Genomic DNA, 21,978 nt, shown 5'->3' on the forward strand with positions numbered 1-21,978 from the left:
GCCCAGTGCTTCTGTGAGGAATGTGTTTCTCAGAGCCACAGGATCTGTTCATACTGTCAGATTCAAAACCAGGTCAAGTTTGTTTAACTTCACATTCATGATCAAGATACAAGTGACTCACACAGGGTGTGTTGGAATGGAATGGAAGGGAAGGGTAGAGGAAAGGAAGATAATGCGGATGACATTCATTCATTCCACTGATCACCACACATACACACACACACGTGCACACACACACACACACAGACACACACACACACAGCACTGATGGTGAGTACAGATGCCTTTACATCATCTCTATCAGCAAAAACAGGAATGTGTGTCCACGAAGATGCCTCTGGCTGCTAACCAGTCTCTGGGGGGAAGCTGAAGCTCCCCAGGCTTCTATAACTCAGGACGTTAAAGTAGTCGTGGGGCTCAGCATAGTCCTCTCCCCTCTGCTCCCTGCAGCAGCCAGCGGGGGCAGCTCCTGCCTGCACACAGCTTCCAGAGGCTGGGGGAACGCTGGGACTCCTTTCCTCCTCTTCAACTGGACTTCTCCGGAGGCCACTTTCTGCAGAATGGATGCTGGGAGATTTCTTCTAAAAGCAAACAAACTACAAAGTGAGTATGTGGGCTTGTTATTCAAAAGTTAGTCCCCAACATGACACATAATTATAATGACCTCTTTCTTCCTTTCTTATACACACACATGCACACACGTGTACACATGCACACACGTGTGCACACGTGCAAACTTGTGTTCTTATCAACACCAATTCCTTAGGCCTTAATTTCTCAGCCTTGTTGCAGCTGCCTTTCCGTACTAACCCTTCCCCTGAAACCACACTTGCTACACATGCAATGTGCCCCATGCCCCACGACTTCCTCTTCGCTGAGCCTAGTGAGGCAGCTCTCTGTCCGGTGTATTTTACTCTTTACTACATCTGACACTGTTGATCTCTTCCTTTTCCAAACGTTCTCCTTCCCCAGCCCCTGGGGCATCGCTCTCTCCTGGTTCTTTTCCTCCAGTGAACCCCTACTTCGTCCTCAGCCAGGTCTGCTCTTTTTGTCTGCACATCAGCTCCCCAAACCAAAGTCTTCTCCAACATTTTGCCCTCGGCTTTTCCACACTCAACACTCTCTCCGAGTTGCTTCATCCACATGCACATCTACATGCTGTCTGTCCTCTGAAGATTCCCAAATCTCCATCCAAACTAGCCTTTTGCTGAGCTGCAGACCCAGGTGTCCACCTGCTAACTGGCCGTCACCATCCGATGCCCCACAGCAAGCTCCAACCAACCCATCACATTCCCTCCCCCACAAACTGCTCCAGCTTCTACCTTCTCTATCCCAGTTTATGGCACCAGCTGATGAGAAACCTGGGAGCTAATGTTAAACTCTAATTATCCATAAAACCGCATACAATTTTACTCCTAAGTAGCTCTAAAACCTACTCCCTCTTTTTCATTCCTACATCTACATCTTCTCCCTCCTCTGGACTTCATCCTTGCTGCCTCTAGACCCCCTATTCCCTCTAGTCCAACTCCACAGGCCACCAGCAGAGCAATCTTTCAAAAGTGAAAACTGGATCAGCCCATACCTCAGCCTAAAACCCTCCAATGGCTCCCATTGCCTGTAGTAGGGATGCTTAACCTGCGATGCACAGGTAGACTTCAGAGGATTTGTAAATCCCCTTAAATCATATAAAAAATGTTTGCACAAGGGTATATTCTCTTCTGAAAAGAACATCCATAAATCCACTACATTCTTCATAGGAGACTGTGATGCTCCCCAAACACCTTTTGTGACTTGGTCCTGCTCACCTTTCCAGCATCATCTGCTGTGCTTCCCCAACCAACATCCCCTACCTGCTGAGGCCTAGACGCCGGAGAGCCACCATTTACTGAGAATCTGCCATGAGCACTACCTTCTTCATGTAATGCCAAGAACATCCCTGTTGAAGCTTCTACTTACTTCTGAAAGCACTAACAGGCACAGACAGGTGAAGTCTCCTGCCCAAGGACAAACCCAACTCTGACTCAGGTCAGCCTGACTCCAGGCCATGCCTTTCTCCTCAGCCAACTGCCTCTCATCCTGCAGCTTCTCGAATGCCATGCGCTGTTCCTTGCCTCCCCAGTTTTGTGTATGCTGTGCCCATTGTCCATTCCCTGTACTTCCCTGAAGAGTCGTCTACTCATTCTCCCCGGCTCAGCTCCGCAGCCTGTTGTCCGTGAAGCCTTCTCTGACCCGGCAGGGAGAGTTATCTTCATCCTGTGTGCTGTACCATGACCTGGTGTTCTCTGTTGTAAGTTCAATGCTGCCTGGGACTGACTTGCTTACCCTTGTGTCTCTCTGGGCCTCAGTTGTGAGCTCCCTGAAGGAAAGGTTCTTGCTCTATTCCTCTTTGTAACCTCAGAGCCCATAACAGATGCTCAGTGTATGTCTCAGGACTGAAATTCAGGTGTGCATGAGCGCACACGCAGGCACACACACACACTTTTCTGAATCAAAGTAGGGACTCCTGGCCAGACAACTACAGTGGCACTTATTGGACATTAGGAGAGAACAGTGAAGTCTGTTTTGTAAAATCAAGGATGGTGAAGTCATTGATATGAGAGCTTCATAGGTGAGGGTTGTGCTAAGACAAGGAAATGAAAGAACAGCAGGCACAAGTAGGACGGCAGAAGAAATGCTTAATGACATCCCAATGCAAAGCTGACATCCTCCCAGCCTTACTGGAGGCTGCTTTGAAGCAGGTCACTCACCCAGCAGAGGTCTGAATGACGGAATCACAAAGAGCCACAGACTTGGAAAATAACAGTAACAACAGCACACCGAATCTCACTCTGCCCACTCCCCACTGCTTCCATGACAGGAAACACCAGCACCAGCACAGACTAGTGCCAGACCCAGCAGTGCACAAGGACAGGCAGGGAGGCTGCAGGGAGGGTGCATGGGCCGTGCAGATGTGCACAGTGGACGAATATCACAAATCAGGGTGGCGCCTCACTGCAGCCTCGAGGAGTTGGAAGCACATACAAGTCATCGGTCTCTCCCCAGATACTGTTTCATCCATTCCTTTTCAGTACAAGTGATTGAACCTCAGCGTCAGTATGAAGAGAAAGGGTGGTTATCATGGCTCATGCTGAGGCTGTACTTAAAAGAACTACTACATCCCATGATGCAGTCCAATCCATTTTTATATTATGGACACTCCTTTCTCAAAGAACTGATTGTGACCATTTGTGCTCGTGTGCTCTTATTTCCATTCTCGGTACAACTGATCACTCTTGTCTTTTAAGACTATTTTGGCCTCCAAAATGCTCTGGGAAATGCAAGTACACCTGAAATGGGTCCCTCAGCTGTTCCCTTTTTATTCCATCTTGTGGGGAAAACTCTGTAATTGTAATCAGTATAAAAAAATGTCTGGGATTAATGTACTGGTGTTGTCCCAAAGGAAGGTACAGGGATTGCAGCTGGGCCATCCCAGGACAAACACTGCCCTCTCAGAGAATGTGAGGAGAATGGACAGTGGGGCTGGCAGAATCACTGTCCAAGGGCTGGATACACGTATGTCTCCTTTCCCCCATAGAAGATCCCCTGTGGGCACTTTTCCTGATAGCTGCTTAGCAAATACTATTCATTCATTTATTCAAAATAAACTCATGCAATATAAATATTTATTGAGCACCAGGTATCATGAGGTACTATGGTAAATAAAATTTAGAATAACTATAAGAACTTAATTTATAATAGTTATTAGTTCATGTCAGGAAAAATACCAAGTGCTTTACATGAATTATTTGACTTAAGTTCTCCCATGACCTTATGGGGACAGTGCCATAATTATGCCCATTTTACAGATGAGAAAACTGAGGCTCAGAAAAGTTAGGTGACACAACTACTCAAGTGGGAGAGCCAGGACCCAAGCCTCGGTCTACCTGATTCCAAAGGTCATGCTACTAAATAAGGCAATCTACTGGCTCTCGGGTTCTGTAGGGAATGCCATTGGTGCCCTGTTCAGCTCCCTCTACATGACCAGCACTCCCAGCTCACAACTGCCCTGTCTCTGGAGAATTGCTCTTGGGCCCTCTCTGGTGAGCAGTCAGTAGTCAATGACTGGCTGAGGTGGGTTTTCAAAAGGCTGCTCCCTGCCTCAAGGTGCAACAAATTCTGTATACAACTCTTGCTTCAACCAAGCCTCCAGCTGAGACCACACCTGTAAGGAAAATGGACAAATGGTCAGGCTCCCTCGGATGTTCAGAATCTTGCCAAGCATGACCTAGCCTGTTTGATGTAAATATGTTAACTGTGCATGTGTGCCCAGGTGTTCCTTGGTTATGTGACTTAAGTATAAAGGATGAACAGCTCTGATCCACAGGGACGCCGGGATGCCCACTGCCCTCCACCCCTGCCCTCAGGAGGTCACCAGGCCACTGCTGGATCTGCTGTAAGCTGCTGCTGCTGCTGCTGAGGAGGAGGAAGCTGGAGGTTGAGCTCACATCGAATAAAGCCTATCAACTTTACCAATGGCTCCCAGGATCTTTTCCGATTACCTAGCTCACAACCTGCATATGAGGGGCCTGTGACCCAGTCTGCAGAGAATGGGTTTGAAGGGTCTACAACTGGGTCTGAGCCCTAGCCCGACAACACCCATGGTGAGCTCTCTTCCCTTAGCCCTATACTGCGTCCTTCACTACCCCTCATCTGAGAGCCCATCCCAACATATCACTCTTACCAGAATTCTCATGTCAAGCTCTATTTCTGGGGACCTGATCTAAAACAGTTGCCCCTGGGAACAGCCGCTCCTGGGCAGGTGGCCTCTAAGGAGAGGAGTGGCACAAAGGATCACTCACCCGCTGGTTGGCAGTACAGACCCCATGGCTGGTGGTGAAATTGGATGGGACCCAGATGGAAGGGGATTATGAGCTGATGCATCTCTGGCATTTGAGAAGTATGAGGTAAATAGTAACTATTCGGTCTCTGGGATTGAGTGGCTTTTGCTAAATTTCACTGATGATGCACTGAAGAAAGAAAATGACAGGCTCAGACCTATCAGCAACTGAAAGCAAAGTGAGAAAGTCAAAGCTCCCCCTCGGAAGCATTTAAAGAGACACTCATCTCCAGCAGCTGAAGACCAGGCATAGGAGCTAATTGTAAAAATGACAGAACTTCAAGGAAGGCTGGATTCTAAGCCTGAGCAAGTCTCCTATGCCAAAATCAGGGTCTTAATAGGAAGGAAGTGGGAGACTTGGCAGGAGGATCTCTGGTAGATGCACTTGAGAACCTTGAACCACCTGCTTCTCTTGTTCCATCTGGAGCTGCAGAAGTGGCCCACTTCCTCTTGATGGAAGATGAGCCCAGGCGGGACCTACCTCCACCTCCCCTACTCGCCATCAGACCCATAATTAGGGTAAAATCTCGGGCTACACTAACTGAGGAAGATCTGGCTCTGCTAAGGGAAGAGAAAGGTTATACACTAAAGGATCTGGCTAACAGGTACTGGCAGGAACTGAGAGAGTATGCCTGGGAGTGAATCCTGAAGGTGATGAATCAGGGGTGGGTGGGTAGATACACGACTGGATGGGGGATAATTTGTCATTGTTGGGACATATCCTATGACTCAAAATTTAACACCCTCACAAGAGCCCCAGGAGACAAGTCCAATACGCTGCTATCAATAGAGATGCCAGCACTGCTTTGGTGAACTATGGAAGAAGGAAGCAAAATGCTCAGAGAAGTGGGAATGCTAGAATAAACTCACTAAATCAGGGACTGGCAAACTAATGCCTGAGGGCAAATCTGACCCACTGCTGGTTTTTGTATAGCCTGTGAGCTAAAAATGGTTTTTACATTTTTAAGTGGTTGAAAAGAAAAAAGAAAAAAAAAACTAAAAGAAGAGTAATATTTCATGACACACAAAAATTATATGAAATTCAAATATCAGTGTTTTAAATAAAGGTTTATTGGAACAGAGCCACACTATTCATTTATATACTATTCATTTATGCACTTTCATACTACAATGGCAGAGTTGAATTGTTGCAACAGAGACCACATGGCCCACAAAGCCTAAAAGATGTACTATTTGGCCCTTTACAGAGAAACTTTCCCAGTCCCTGTACTAAATATTTTTAAAAATCCAACAGCTGATTATACTGGATCTTCTAGAGAAGATCCTGAGAACATCCCTTTTACTAAGGTAGGAAGGAATGTGCTAGTACCAATCAGTGCTCTCCTTCCTCTACAGGCTGGGGCTGAAGTAGGAGATGCTTTTACAGAACTGGATCCCTAGTAGCAACGGGGATGAGGAGATCCCTAAATAGTAGGGGGCAGATGGCAGCACTTAAAAAACAAAGTGGATGAAATCACTGTAATGAGAACCAAGGAATCTTGACCCAAGGATATCAAGATGGCTGCTAGAGCACAGTGTTCCTAGGAGAAAAACAGATGGGCACCCAACAAGGGTGTTGCTTATACAATCAAAAGAGATCAAGATTATGAGGGGTCTTCAAAGAGTTCATTGAAAACTATACATGGATTACACAATTTTTGCACAAAAATAAACTTGGACCAACTTGTTATAACATGTCTGAACAGGATGTAGTTTGAGGCACTAAGAAAAGTGAGACATTTGTTGGAAAAAAGCCCCTATCAGAGCAATATGAATTTTGCTAAAATTGAAACAAGAACAAACATCAAATCTATGGTGAAGCTTGAGTAGAAGAATGATGAAATCATTGCTCCTTTACAAAAAGTTCATGGGGACAATGCCCCAAAGAAATCAGCAAATTACAAATAGATAATTCATTTTATGAAGGGGCAAGACAATGTTGAAGATGAAGCCTACATCAATTTGCAAGAAAAAAATTAGTCTCATTCATGCCCTAATTGAAGAGGACCGAAAAGTAACAGCAGAAACAATATCCAAAACCATAGATATCTCAGTTGGTTCAGCTTAAGTTTGGGTTCAATCAATGCAGAGCAACAATAGGAGAATAGAACAAAAGAGAGTGAGGTGAGGGTGCATATTTCCCTGTAATCTCTGAAGGGTGGCCTTGGACTGGTTGTGACCCTCAATCAAAGATTATAGTGCTTTTCAAGGTGGACCCATCCACATAACTCTCTCCTTCCCAGCTGCTATGGGTCAAAAGTTCGTGTACTGGAAACTTGATCCCCACTGTAACAGTGCTGAGAGGGTGGAAATTCCAACCATGGTATTTGAAAGGTGGGGCCTTTGAGAGATGACTGGATCATGAGGACTGTGCGCTTGTTAATGGATTGATCCATGGAGTAATGGGTTGATGGTTTAATGGGTTGTCATAGGCATGGTTCTGATGCCTTTATAAGGAGAGCAAGTGAGAAGGTCAGCTCTCTCTTGCACAGGTCATTCTCTACATGTGATACTCTGGTCACCATTGGACACTGTAAAGAGTTCCCACCTGGAAGAAGCCCCTCACCAGATGCGCCCCCTGAACTGTGGTCTTTCCAGCCTCCAGAACAGTAAGAAATAAACCTCTTTTCTTTATACATTACCCTGTTTCAGGTATTCTGATATAAGCAACAGAAAACAGACTAATACACAGGTTCCAGTAATCATCCTCTCCTCTCACCCCTAAAGAACTAAGGGTGGTTACAACACACTGCTGCACTCCCCATAATATGTTCCTTATATCCTGCCTAGGTCTTTGAGTTAAACTATCCTCAAACAACCCAGTCTGAGAGTACTATGTGTTCCCTCCTGGGACCTTGAATAATGCAAATATAAAATGCTCTGAGCGAGGAGAGAGAAAAGACTGGAGACTACAGTCAAGTACAAGAAAGAAGCAGAGAGGACATAAACTAGACAGCAAGCAGTGGAAATGTTAGAGAGAGGGCTGGTAAGTAAAAAAATTGTAGAAGGGGAGAAACAAGACTTAATAGCTATTGGACTCTCTCTTTCCACCTTTTCGTCTTTCTCTACCCCCAAGATGACCAAAGTTAGTCTGGCTGCCCAGAATGAAAACTAACCAGTCTTGAATCCTTAACAGGAAAATTTGTTCTGCTGCTTCCAAAGAGCCTTTAATCTTTCCATTCTAGAGATGCAGAATGCTGGTGACAGCAGAGGCTATCTGTTCAGCAGCCATCAGAGCAGCTCCCTTCCCAGCTTGGAGATCAATCATCATTCAGTTCTCTTCTCCCCTATAGGCAACCACTTCTCTTGTCTTCGCCTTCCTCTAGAAGTTTCATTGCCTAATCATGTCTACTGTGTTTAGATATAAATGAAAATACTACGGATCATTGGCTTCCTCACTAGCACCAGCCATGTCTCAGCCACTGCTGGGTCCCAGCACCCTGTTCAACCAGGTCTGTTGAATGATAAAGAATAACTGGCCACATTTCTATGAACAATGTAGGTCAGCAATCTCAGTGTTAGTCTCATAACCAGGAAGTGAGGGTTTGAATCATGAGACAATAGCGATTTTTGCAAGCAGGTTGGTGGACCAGGCAATCATCTGCTTGTATAAGGCTTTATGTAAATTTCATGGGGAAATCACCAATTGCATGAGTTTTCCCACCATTTGGAGAATCTCTTTAGTTTCCTCTGGACAAAATTAGCAAGACCCATTGGGGACTTGAAAACTGTTGGACTCATGACTGAGGAAGACTTGGGCAATTTGTAGGTTACAGAGGGGTATGTGAGTTTGCTTGTGCTACCAAAATATCTTTTCCCATTCTCACTCCAATCTCTGCTCAGTCAACAAAGATTAGGATGAAGGTTTTTAGGCTCTCTTCATCCATCGATCAGGTTGAAGACAGAATGTATGTCAAATAGAACATGTTATTTGTTATAGCAATATCCTTGTTATTTATGGAAAGTTAAGAAATACAAAGTGGATTTATCTACACAAGAAACTGAAGGAATTTTAGTTGTAAAATATTAAGCTAAAAGTTCAAGACTAGTCACTAATAATATTATGAGTATGCAGAAAAAGTGTGTGAAGATGAATTTTAGGTGTCAACTTGGTTAGATGAAGGAATGCTGAGAAACCTGGTAAAGCAATCTTTTTAGATGTGTCCATGAGGGTGTTTCCAGCAGAGATTAGTATGAGAGTCTGAGTGGACTGGGTGAGAAAGACCCACCCTCACTGTGAGTGGGAACCATCCAATCTGCTGGGGGTCCAGAGAGAACAAAAGACAGAGTAAAGAGGTGACTTTCTCTATCCACTGGAGCTGGGATACGCTCTTCTCTCCTGTCCGTGGACATCAGAGCTCAAGACTCTTCAGCTTTTGGGTTCCAGGACTTACACCAAGGACACCATCGGCTTCCCTGGTTTTGAGGCCCTCATACTTGGACTGAGCCATGCTACCAGCATCCAGTTTATAGACAGCCTATCGTGGGACTTTTCTTCACAGGCGCATGAGCTAATTCCCCTAATAAATTGCTCTCATATAATTATAACATATCCTATTGATTCTGTCTCTCTGGAGAACCCTGACTAATACAAAGTGTAACTCCATAAACAAAACAAAGAACAGTGGGAAAATATATAGAATGGGATCAAGGCAGGGATATAGAATTAAGGCTATTTAAAATGCAAAATGCCATGAGATCTAAGCAAGAGAACATTACAATGACACCTTCTTATTAAGCAATTCTAGTACATGCAATTCATCCCAACTCTGAGGCCTGGAGAGAGAACAAGATCTCTATGGTCTTCAGGGGGGCAATGAGAGTAAAATAAGTCAAATAGAAGTTAAATTAGAAATAGGAGAAAATCAAACGGTGGCCCTTCCCTGGAAGGGAGAGAAAAAGGTAAGAATTCACAATAAGCAAGCAAGATGGAACCAGGGCCTAAGAACATGAAGCTGTACAAATTCCTCTCTTTCTGGGACTGGCAGTGACCCAGCCAGATGGAAGCTAAGTGGCTTGTCAGACATTAGGCATTGAGGGGCCGGAACTCAGGTGGGGGACTTGACTTAATAGAGCAAAAGGTACAGAGTAGGTGGGCCAATTAATTCTGCTCTGCTTGTAAAAGTCAAGCTTTTAATGCCGACATGAAACAACACCAAAATTAAGAATTCTGCTTCTTGTGGAACTGTAGTTGACTATGATGCTTTGAATCAACCCTTCCATTGAGAACAGCTAGAAAAGCTGAATGAAATATTAGAAACACCTGTTTGAAGAAATTAAAAATCTGCCAAATTGGTGAGGAATTCGTGGGCTAGGAGCAAGATCCAGAAAAAGAAAACCTGGAGAGATGAGATGAGCACTGGGGGACATTTTCTCCTGGATGCAATTGCCTGAAAGTTAGACTGAGAGGCAGATATGCTACACAGAGCTTCTGGCTGGAGGGACAAAATCTGGAGTTCACCAGACTTTTAATTGAGATCCCAAAGAAGAAAATAAGATGGTAGCTGTAAATTCACATATATCAGTAATAATATAACCAAGTACATAGTTCAGAGAGAATGGGCTGCAGAGTTGGGATGTTAATTGAGCAGAATCAGAGTTGGAGGGAAAGTGGGTTGAGATCTAGGGAGGAGAGTCTAGGGTAAGGGTGGAAACAGAACAGTGCTGGAAATCACAGGCTTGTGTTGCCCAAAATGTTTGTGCAGTGACTTGAATTAAGGCAACCTGGGCTGGCTTAAAGGGCCCAAGACAGCAGACAAAACAAGGAGTGGAAATTCTTTCACTCATCCCAATCACTAGCTACCAGTTTATGACACAAGGACATCGATATATTTCTTCATTATCTACAAAGCTCTCACATGAAATATGCCACCTGTTCATCACCACTCTGTGATACAGAGCCAGCAGAATTACAATCCTCATTTAATACAGGAAGAAATGGAGACCTGGAGAGATTAAGTAGCTACCCTGAAATCATGCACTCAGTGCTGAGACTGGAAACTAAATCTTCCAATTTCTCATCCATTACTCTTTCAGCCACATGACCTCCTAAGCTAAAAGAACAGAGGATTTACAACCTGCGGATCTTGCCATGCGCTTTTTATCCCTGAATTTTTGGAGTGTTTATTTCTCATTCTGCAGAAGTGCTGGGTAGCCCAGAACTACCAAAGAGTTGCAAAAATTAAAATGAGCTAATACACAGAAAGCTTGAGCACATAGTACATGCCCAAGGTGCATCAAAGTCACAGTAGATAAGTCAAACTCTCAGAGCAGTGGCTTTAGAGACAGGCAGGAACTAAGAGCTGTAGGTGACAACAAGGTGGGTAGGTGTGGAATACACTAAAAAGCATATGTACTTCACAGGGCCTGGTTTTCCAAAGTCTTGCAGTTTCAAATGTTGACCTTGTGGAGGACTGGAAATTTTCCTCAGGCTATAAGTCTCTGGTGTAAGATAAAGATTTGTGGCACAGCAAGGTTGCTGGCTCAAGGACAGACTAGTTACTGATTATTATGTAAAGATACTGAGAAATTGCTGTAAGATCACTTAATTGTCTACTGGAATGTCATCTGGATTGTTTCACTGAAAGTTACCAGCCTATATTTTTAAACTATAATCCCACCTATGTTCTCTTCCTATAACTTCCTGGTCTGGAAAATAAATGCAGGAAGAGAAGCCCAATTCGGGGTTAATTTCCCAAGGAAGAGTTGCCTCTCACTGGAGGGAGCATTCCCAGGGAAGTTAACCACTTTGGGGCTTCTCACTGCTCAGAAGAGATGGGCGTTGAGTAATCCTTTCATCTCTGTCACCCAGGGGAAGTGTGGTGACAAATCCGTGGGGGGGGCGAAGCAACACAAAGCAACAGGTAGGATACAAGTCTAACCTTCTAGGAGCTGCCAGCCTGGGAGAGGGACAAGGGAAGAACACAAATAACTGCACTGGAAGGCAAAGCAAGTACCATGCAAAAGGTGCAAAGAGCAATGGGGGAGATCACATCTGGGTCTCTCTCTGGTAGGGGTGGGAGTGCCCATGACTGAGATGCGCAGCCAGAGCCATTACCTTTCTAGCCAGTGCGACCACCCCGATGACTGCTGTGCAGATGACCACCAGCAGTGTGGCCATGGCTCCAAACAATGGGATCCGGAAGCTGGTGCTGTGCTCAGCCACTAGAGGAAGGATGAAACAGAGGTGAGTGGCAGAGGCCAGAAGCAAAGCTGCCCTCCCAGGGAAGCCTCAGGTTCATGGCACGGAGGTGGGGATTGGCTAGACCCTCTCTCTAACTGCAGGTCCAGAGTCTTTAAGCCCAACTCTTTGGACAGCAGAGCATCTGCCTGGCCTGTCATAAAATCAATGACTGATCTCTCGAGCAGTGGCATAACTCATGTATTTGACACCAGAGTGGATCATTTTTAACACTCCATTCCCTACTACACATAATCATTTATATAATCATGAAATGAAACAAATCTTAAAAACCAGAAAGTAAACACTTTCTTCTATTAAACTTCATATATAATCAGATCAGTAAAAAAATGTTTAATTGAAAAGTAAAATAAAATTAACATTAAATTACAAAAAAGAAGAAAGCATATTACCCTTCACCATAAGCCTGTAACACTTGGTCCAGCCCGGCTATGAAACCCTGGGGGGAGCGAGGCTCTGGAGCCTCCTCCTTTGCTATTGTCTCAGCACCTGACACATCGTAGATGCTCAATAGATATTTGTGGCCTGAATGAAAGCATGAACAAGTTAATTTCATCAAGATGTAAAATGTAACTGGAAGGAAGAAGAGGCAGGAGAGGAGTTTTGCAGAGATGAGTGATATTTGATCCGAGGAGAATGTGAGAGAAACGAGACGACGTCCCTGATCTGTGCTGTGCAGTGGGTGGAAGGTTTACAGGCAGCTTCACCCCTTCGCTACCTCCTCCCCAGGGACTCGGGCAGGACCCAGATGTCCAGAACAGTCTTGAAAGGAGAAAGGTGTAGCTGAGGCCTGGCCCCTCTTCCCCCTGACTAAGGGCTTAGATTGCTGGAAAGGTGGCTAAGGAATCCAGTTCCCTAGGAGAGGGGCAGTGCCTGCAGTACCCAAATTCCCCAGAACTATTCCTACTGCTCCAAGGACTCAGACACTGTAGGCAGGCGGGCCCCTAATGTTAGCTCGGGAGGAAAGAGGGCAGGTGGGAGGCAAAGTGGTAACAGAAAACACACTGCAGGAGGCCCGAGGGGCTGCACAGGACCAGAAAAGGATATGACGTTGGAGTGGGGACAGGGACAGGTGGGGTGCCGGGTTAGGACTAGGATCTCTGACAGCTGAGGGATGGACAAAGACAGATGGGGTCAAAACCATGGTCAGGTTTATGGGAGATTACAAAATGTGTTTGGTTAGGTTTAAAGATAAGCTAGAGATACAATTAGGACCAGAGTGGAATTTAGGATATTAGGAATATCAACATCATTAGGAATTTTTGATTTGAAATAAAAGCCCCTATTCTTCCATTCACAGTCTCAATCCCAGAACAAAGACTTGAAGCGGCCTGGGGACAGGCATGACAGCATCACTACATGCAGGTGGGGAAGGAGCGGACTCTGCAGAAGGGTTACTTCAGGATTGTTTCTATGAACCCAGTTAGCTTTAGGGTTAAGTTCAATTTTAGTGTTAGGGTTAGAAAGAGCTTAAATATTATGGTTAGTATTAGGATCTGGACTTGGACTAAGGTTTGAGATTAGGGTCGGAAAGAAGTCAGGGTTGGCGTTAATGTAAGTAATTAAAGGAGAGTTAGCTTTAATTTAAGGAGAGTTAGCTTTCCAGGTAAGCAACTGACCACTTGAGAAGCAGGAGGGGAGAGGCTATTGACTGTGGTGTTCCCTAGAGTCTACGGTAGCAAAAAGGGGACACACATACAGGATGGGAGGACTTAAGGGGGAGTCCAACAGAATGCATTCTGAGCTCTCTCCCAGATGGTCTGTGAGGCACAGGGAAGATCTTGTGCCTTCCTTTCCCCTCTTTCACATGGGAATCGCTGTGCCACTGTGACCTCAGGGAGGAGTATGCTTGAGAGGAGCATCGGTCCCTGAACGTCCTGGCCCAGACATGAGCAAACAGACATAGTGCCTATCTGGTCTCTGGTTCCGGGGAGCTCCATCCCAGGGGCGTCTTCCACCTGGACGCCCTCCCTATCCCCATTTTGCAGTCTGATAATGGGTCATATGACACTGGGGCAAAGAGCCCAGAATGGTCAAGACCATCCTTTGGTTACTCTTGCTGGAATCCAGGTCCCTCATCCTATCATGCCTTGCCTCCTGCAACTATGAAGCAATAAAGAGCATAACAGCTCGAGTTTACTAAGAGAAGCACGTTGTGTCTAGTACTGTCCTAAGACCTCGAGCTGTATCACTCTGAGATTATTCACCACACTTTATAGATGGGAAAACTGAGAAAAAAAGTTAATAATTTACCCAGATCACCCAGGGTCAATGACAATATTCCCCCCCAGGCAGTGTGATTCTAGAGCCTGGGCTCTCAAGTGCTTGTTGCACTTGACCTATGTCGAGCCAGCCAAGAGGCAACATTTGAGAGGACACTTTAAGATAACCTCTGATCTTCTCAGTTTACACATACTTTGCAAACTCATAAAACTTAATGTCCAACACAACTGATGGCAGTAAACAGAAGTTCTGAGGGGGGAGTTTAGTGGAAACAGAACACCATATTAAAATCAGCTCAAGCACTCTGAACAATTCCAGGCCTCAGCTTCCACCTGCATCAGTCAAATGGGAATCATACTAATCGTTAATGCTAACACAATGTTTACCATGTTCCACGCACTGTTCTAAGGACATTTCTTGTAGTAGGTAATTTGATCCTACACCAGTACCTCATAAGGTCTTACGTCTATCCTCATTTCACAGATGAGAAAACAGATGCACAAAGAAGCTAAGGAATCATGTTTGAGGTGAACAGCAGAGCCAGAATTTAGACCCAGGCTGTCTGGTGTCTTAACCATTCTGCTGTCCTGTTTCCCAGGTATGATAATAATCCTTTCCTAACTTCCAGCGAATTGGTTTAGGTGTCCAGGTGGACAAGAACTAGAAGGCATTTGGAGACTTTGAAGTACCACGCAAATATAAGTTATTGTACATTCACACTTAGTACGTGCTATGCTTTGCTTTTAACCAGCTCTAATCTTTATAAACTCGGGGGCCAACACTAATTTGCATAATTAATACTAAACCAATAAATGAGAACACTTTGCATTTGACCTCATCCACTGGTCTTCCTAATACCTATAGATAAGCTGTGCCTCTTATGCAAGAACAGTGGTCCTCAGTCCCACCCGTGCATTACAGTCACCTGGGATGCTTAGAACCTCTCACATCCTGGCTCTGCCCCTAGAGATTCTGCTCCACAGAGTGCTTCAGGATGGCATTTTCTATGCTAGAGGAAGCGATCCATGAGCCGCCCTGCTCCAGAAGGAATACCTGAGCTTCCTAGGACCTCCAGAAAGATTCTCCCTCTGTAAATCCCATCAGGGAAGGTATAATAGATGCAGAAGTACTCCCCAGTGTCGTTTATGGTCAGCGACTGGAGGGTGAGGCCCAGGCTGGGGCCCGGAGACACTCGCTCCCTGAAGGCTGGGTAGATGTACCACCCTAACTCAGCATGACAAATGGCCACAAGTTGGTCCTGCTGCTCCCAGTGGACCTGGGTCACTTCAGCTGTGCTGGAGGAGAGGTGGCATTGTAAGATGACAGAGCCACCTTCCTCTGCAGAAATGTTCCCCTTTGTGACTACTGTGCCCGTCATGGCTCCTAGGGAAGAAGAAAAGGCACACGTAAGTCCCAGCTCAGCAGATGGGCTTCACCCTTCCTGTAGAAATTCCAAGGGGCTTTGAGGCCAGAATTGGTTTTTGGAATGATAGTTTCTCCAGTCCATCCTGTTACTCCCCCATAAAGATGATAATTGTTTTCTGTTTGTGCCATTCAAGAGACACTGCTCTCTGTGCCTGTCATTCAAGGATCCCGGCCCTCTCCATGTCCCTCTCTAGTCTTCCAGACCATCTCCATGCACCTTGACTCCAGTCCGGCCCCTCTCCTGCCTTCCCATCCCCTGCTTCCAGAGCTTCAGTCTGTCCCCTGCGCACCTGAAGCCTGATCAAAGCTGCACTTCCTCCTGTGCCTTAGGAGGACCCCACCCATAGTGACTTCCCCTTTCTCTCCACACTCCCTGTATTGTATAATTAGCACCTTATTAAATGCCTGTCTCATTACTCCACAGCTTAGCCCTTCACCCTCTCAGGATTTCTGCTGTCTTGCTTCATGAGCTCGTTGATTATTTTCATAGGCTTATTTTGTCTCCCCACTTAGAATATAAGCCCTTGTCATCCAACACCACCTCTTTTGGGTTTTGTTTGTTTGTTTGTTTGTTTGTTTGTTTTGTTTTGTTTTGTTTGTATCTTCCGACAGCCTAGTTCTGTGCTCGGTGTATTATCCTTTGAAATAAAACCTGGCTGTCTGGTTGAAGGCCATTTGGGGTGCCTGGAACAACCTTCAGGAAAGCCAAGAAATGACAGGAAAAAGAGGTTTGGCAAAAACTCTGTTTCTTCCAGGCAAAACTATCCTCTTCAGTGCTGACCACTCCCTCGCACCCTTGGCACTCTCTACCCTCACATGGTTCAGAAAGCAACATGAAAACTAATTCATGCCACAGCTTTTAAATCTTTGTGTCCCCCTCCCTCAGAAACATATGTCTAAGGTTTTTAAATTTAATAAAAATTCAGTCTATAATGGTAGAATCTCTAGAATGTGTGAAGAAGACATTTTTGATCCACAGAGAACTACTTACAATGTGGTTCCAGAAGGTTCCTCAAGGACAGAAGAAAAGAAAATGGAGCAGGAGTGAGCTTCTAAAAGGAAACTGATAATTCCTCCTCCTTAGTCCCTTTCTCTTCCCCTGCCTCCTTTCTTGTGCCGGACCGTCAGGCACCCCCAACCCCGAGGGTCTACAAAGTCCTTCCTCCACCACCCACGGCAGAACTGCCCCTCATTCTCCGAGACTGCCTCTTCTCACATGGGGGTGCCCATGAGAACTCTGAAAACTGCATTTCCTTCCCTGTGCAAGCAGATGTGGCGTGCACTCCACACCTTCCCAACAGAGCACCCTTGTCTCCACGCCAGCTCAGCGTCATTTCTTCCTCCTCCCTGCTCTGCTAGGTTTTCAGGCCTTACCTGAGGCGGGGAGGGGGGCCTGCCTCAGCCCCTGGGCCCAGATCAGGAGGAGACACCAATGCATGCTTCTGCCCAGGGAGCCTACAGGAAGCAGATGTGGCCTCTTCTGCTACTGAAACTGGCCGACTGCAGATGGGAACATAAAACCGACTCTATGAGGAAAGAGGGTCTCGGAAAAACTGAGTTCAGCAAAAACCATGTCAAAAACAGATAAAGCTCTCAACCAGTACACAAACTGTATAGGGTGAGCCACAAGAAAGACCATGGAGGAAACACATTAAAAAATACACAAAAAATGTGGTTAGGGATACACTAGTCTTTGGATTACTATTAGTCAATCTATCGTTTTTAAGGTCTGCCTTAATGCACTTAAAAAAAAAAAAAAAAAAACAGCCTTTATCTAAAGAGCTCAGGGGCTTCTGTGTAATGCCCATGACGCAAAGGAACCTGCTATGATGAGAAACTATTCTCATGGCTCCCTCGCTTCATCCTGCTGAAGAATGTGCAACGATAAGAGAAACGTGTAAGTGTGGGCACTTACAGGCCAGACACCGCACTTGCAAACTAAGGAGCAGGTGAACAAGCAGCGCTGACTCTGGGGATGACACATGGATGGGACAAAGATCTTGGACAAGAAGAGCGACTTCCCCTTGTATGAGGTCCTCTCTTTGAATCATTTCTTCTGTTTATCTGGACTGAGACTTTGTTGAATTCTGCCTTAGTCTCTCTGATCCAGTAGAATCAGAGAAGACCAGAAGAGTGAGTTTTCTTGTGCACAGTCACTCCGTGAAAGTCAGAAATGCAGAGAAGGGTGAGCCTCAGGGGCCTGACCCTGGAAAGGGATTGGTTACACTTGTCTAGAGCTCCAAGATCATCACCAGGTCCTACCATTAACCCATCCTTTCTCCTTCCCTCCCTTTCTCCCCTCATTCAATTGCAAGTCCCCGAATGCCTACAAAGCAGCAGACTTAACAAAAGGCTCTGGAGATCCAGAGTGAACAATCATAGCCCCTGCCCTCAAAGAGTTTACAAAACTTGCTCTGCAGTGAAGCACTCAGAAGAGAAGGTAGAGGGTCTGCAGTCTCCTGCCTCCTGGGCTCTCACAGCGACGACCTTGGCCATGCTCCATGGTGTCTATCCTGAAAACCTGCCTCTCCACCAGGGAAACATCACAAACCCAGTGCTTCGCCCCCTCCATTCCAGCCAAGCACCCTGAGCATTTCACCCCATCCAGGTTCCTGTCCTCCTCCCCTGCAGGGTGCTCTCTCTCAGTCTAGTTTCCTCCCCTCGCTGGCTTCTGCCCGTTCCCAGCTCTACACCATGACCCATGCACTGCCCACACCGCACCTCAGACCCCTAGGCAACAGACGCCTCCCCAACTTCTCTCTGCTTCCCCGAACTCAGGAGCCATCTCCACCACCTTCCAGCAGCCACAATGCCTACAGCTGAAGGAGCAATAATACCTAATGTGTCCCAGGGAGGGTGCTGAGGGTGAACTGGAGGGATGTTTCCAAAACTGGCTGCTGAGGCAGAGGAGCCGGGGGTGGGAGAGCTAGAAGCAGCTAGCGGGGACAGAGCCAAGAGCCGGACACTGAGGTTTGGGCTGCAAAACGTTTACAGTTTCTGCTTCCATAGTGAGGGTGGGTGGGAGCCAAAGAGGTAAGACCTGGCATACTATGAGAAATCTGAAGTAATTTAGATTTGGTTTCTATAAAATGGTTAAAGAATTTTTCTGTTTGTTCCTAAGCAACCAGTCCAAAGAGGAATATGGTCATGTCCATTTTGAGCAATGGTGTTCTTCAGAGACATTTGAGGGTGATGATTAACAGACTGTGGAGTAACACCTGGCCCAAAGTCACCCTGGCTTGGTGACCTTGGGAAAATCACTCAACCTCCTCAAGCCTCAGTTTCCTCATCTGCATGTAGGAATAGTAGTACCTCCCACATGGGGTTGTTACGAGGGTCCAATGAACTAATGTTCGGTAAGGTGCTTAGCACAGCGCCTGGAACATACAAAGGGTTCAGGACATCAATTACAGTATTGATAGCAATACTAATTAGTATTAATAACTAATGAAGGAATTATTAATAATTAAGGAATTATTAATTGATGGATTATAATTAAGGAATTATTAATTAAGGAAGTGAAACAAAAATCAGAGACTATCCCTCTCTCTCCGAATAACGTATTTTGCCAAGAGTAAAGTTCTGGTCTCCAGACTCCAAGGCCAGGGTTGTACCTGACCTCCTCATTCTGTCCTATGTATCGGATGTAAGCGTTTCTGCAGGAAAGTGGCCACCGTGCCAGCTAGACCCTGAGGCTGCCTTGGAGGAAAGTAGGTGACAGAAGAGTCTCCTCAGGGCACCTTTCACGATCCCTCCGACCGGGACTCCCCGTGGCAACCTGACTGGCACTGCCACCCACTCAGCAGCGGCCACAGCCAGAGCCGTGCAGCGCAGCTGGGACAAGCAGGCCTGGGCTGACAGCTCCCGGTGCCACCCCGAGGTGGGGCCCGTCAGCAGCCCCTGCGGCAGATGTGAACCTCTGAGGTCCGTCGGCTGCTGACTCACATTTCCATTTAACGCTTCTAAAATGAGTCACTGTACTTTTTCCTCTGCTGAGGTTTGGAGCTGTGAGGTGGGCAGGTCTGGTCAGCCCGGATGCAGCCGGCGAGTGTAGACTCTGGGGAGGAGCTTCATGTTTGCTCATAAAAAGGGAAGACATGGCGGCCTAGAGTAAACCACCCCCAGGCCCCTCACGTCCTTTCAGGACCCCGCCTTCCCCTGTCCCCGCCAGCCTGTCAAGAGCCCACAGGCACAGTCCTGACCACCCGCGGTCCGCAGCGCCCAGCACTGAGCTAGGGGCTGGAGAGTGGCGGGACTTTCCGCAGGGCCCGTGTCCGGCCTCTGGCTCCAGGTCTCCCACGACCGTCTTCTCCCTGCCCCCAGTCAAGTGCGACATCCTGCAGCCGGCGCGGTGATCTCGGCAAGCGCTCCCACTCTCTGCCCCGCACACCAGCTCCTGCCCTCCTCAGGGGGCTGAGGGGCGTGGGGGGCAGGAGGCAGGGGGAGGCAAGGGGACATGGCCAGTCTGGGCACCAGGAAGAGCCTGCCCTGTGTCCCTTCACCCCCGTCTGCCTCACAGCCATAGCAAAGCCACCTCACGGTGAAGATGTCTGAGCGACGGGTGGTTGTTCCAAAGCCACTTGTGGAGAGAGCCACCTCAGGAAATCAGACACTCAACACGAAAGGAACGTTATGCTCTGAGGCTAAGTCTGTGAGCCATGGGGCCAGTTGGCTAACGCTGGCTCACGGAGAATATGAGGAGAATCTGGGGGTGGGACAGCTGACTCTGTCCAAGCTCCCTTGGGTGAGGTGACTGAGGATCCCCTCCACCCCCGAGGCTGCCAAGAAGTTCAGTGGACTATGGGAGATCTCTGCCTTCCCAGCTGTGGAAACGGGACAGAGACCCCCAGGGTAGGTTGGAATGCAGGGTCAGAAGAAGAACCTTTGCGGGCCGAGCCCGTGGCGCACTCGGTAGAGTGCTGCGCTTGGGAGCGTGGCGACGCTCCCGCCGCGGGTTCGGATCCTACATAGGAATGACCGGTGCACTCACTGGCTGAGTGCCGGTCACGAAAAAGACAAAAAAAAAAAAAAAAAAAAAAAAAAGAAGAAGAACCTTTGGGAAGAAACAGCTGATCCTCTCCTCAGCTTAGGCCTCTCGCGCGGCCTCTCTTCACAGCCTTCCCAACCACTGACACTGCTTTCCTCCTTTTCCTCCTCCATCCTAGATGGGGTTATGGTATTGTATAATTAGAAAAATTATTCAATACACTTATTTTAAGGACAGCAAAGCAGACTTTATCTGAGATCATCACAGTAAGTATAGGGACCATGGCAATGGGATTTTGCAGTGAAGGGGAGAGATTGGACTCAACTCCAAACACAGCATGGGCAAGTGGGAATTTATAGCCAGGGAGCAGGTTCGTGGGGAGAGGGGAACCAGTGGATGGAAAAGTACTAAGAGGAAACATCAGGGATAAGGGCGGATTCTGGCTACACTGAGCAACAGGATTCTTGTTGGAGACAAGCCAGAGTGATCAGACACCACCTGGGGTATGGTGGCGGATGAGGAACCTGATCAGATATTAAGAGTGATCAGATATGGGGGGTGGGGGAGGTATTCTTGCTAAACTGACTTAGCAGGGTTCTTTGCTAAAATTGGATTTTATAAGAAAGCGCATAGATAGGCCTAGGAAAAGGTTCAGGAGCCTGACCAAAGTTTGGTCAAGCAAAGACTCTTCGTCACTATCAATCCTTTATACTGTCAACCTGCCTCCCAGCTCCATCTGCTCAGGAAAGGTATCCTCTTCTCCTGGAAGCTTACTTCCTACTTCCTGCTACCTGGAGCCCTCAGTCATCCAACACTACTAGGATTAGGATGGAGGTACAAGTGAACATATCATTCAAAGAATCCCTCAGTCATCAGGAACTGTCCCTCCCCCCCAACAAAAAGGCAGGCCTAGATGATATCACAAGGAGACTGTAACAAATCGTTAAAGAGCAGATAATTTCAATGTTACTTAAAATATACAGACATAGAACATAAAGGAAAACTTTCTAATTAGTTTTATGAAGAGGATTTAAAATTGACATAAAAATGATCAACACTGTACAAAATAAAAGAAAACCAGATCCTTATCTTGCTTTCGAATATTGAGGAAAAAATTCTAAATAAAATATTATTACACAGACTCTAATACCATATAAAACAAAATACATAATGACCAGGTAGGGTTTATTCCAGGATTGCAAGAATGATTCACTACTAGGAAATCCATTAGTATTAAATATTAGACCTATACAAAAAAGCCTATGG

At 46.4% G+C, this 21,978-nt stretch overlaps 1 protein-coding gene across 1 annotated transcript; it reads right to left on the minus strand.

Moving 5' to 3' along the window:
• Positions 1-344: 344 nt before the first annotated feature.
• On the minus strand, positions 345-17,163 carry TIGIT (T cell immunoreceptor with Ig and ITIM domains). The gene is made up of 4 exons (XM_063088977.1): positions 17,100-17,163; positions 15,354-15,683; positions 11,934-12,040; positions 345-581 (listed from the first exon to the last, which is right to left on the minus strand). The coding sequence occupies exons 1-4, from the start codon at positions 17,161-17,163 to the stop codon at positions 345-347; spliced, it is 738 nt and encodes a 245-aa protein (XP_062945047.1).
• Between the last annotated feature and the right edge of the window lie 4,815 nt (positions 17,164-21,978).

Source organism: Cynocephalus volans, chromosome 1, assembly GCF_027409185.1.
Source record: "Cynocephalus volans isolate mCynVol1 chromosome 1, mCynVol1.pri, whole genome shotgun sequence".
NCBI lineage: Eukaryota > Metazoa > Chordata > Mammalia > Dermoptera > Cynocephalidae > Cynocephalus > Cynocephalus volans.

Coding starts and splice junctions, on each gene's coding strand:
- TIGIT (XM_063088977.1), bottom strand. CDS start 17,163: ATGCATTGGTGTCTCCTCCTGATCTGGGCCCAGGGGCTGAGGCAGGCC. Junction 12,041..15,353: donor GGAGGTCCTAGGAAGCTCAG/GTATTCCTTCTG, acceptor TCCTTCCTCTAG/TGGCTGAGCACAGCACCAGC. Junction 582..11,933: donor TGGTCGCACTGGCTAGAAAG/GTAATGGCTCTG, acceptor GTTTGCTTTTAG/AAGAAATCTCCCAGCATCCA.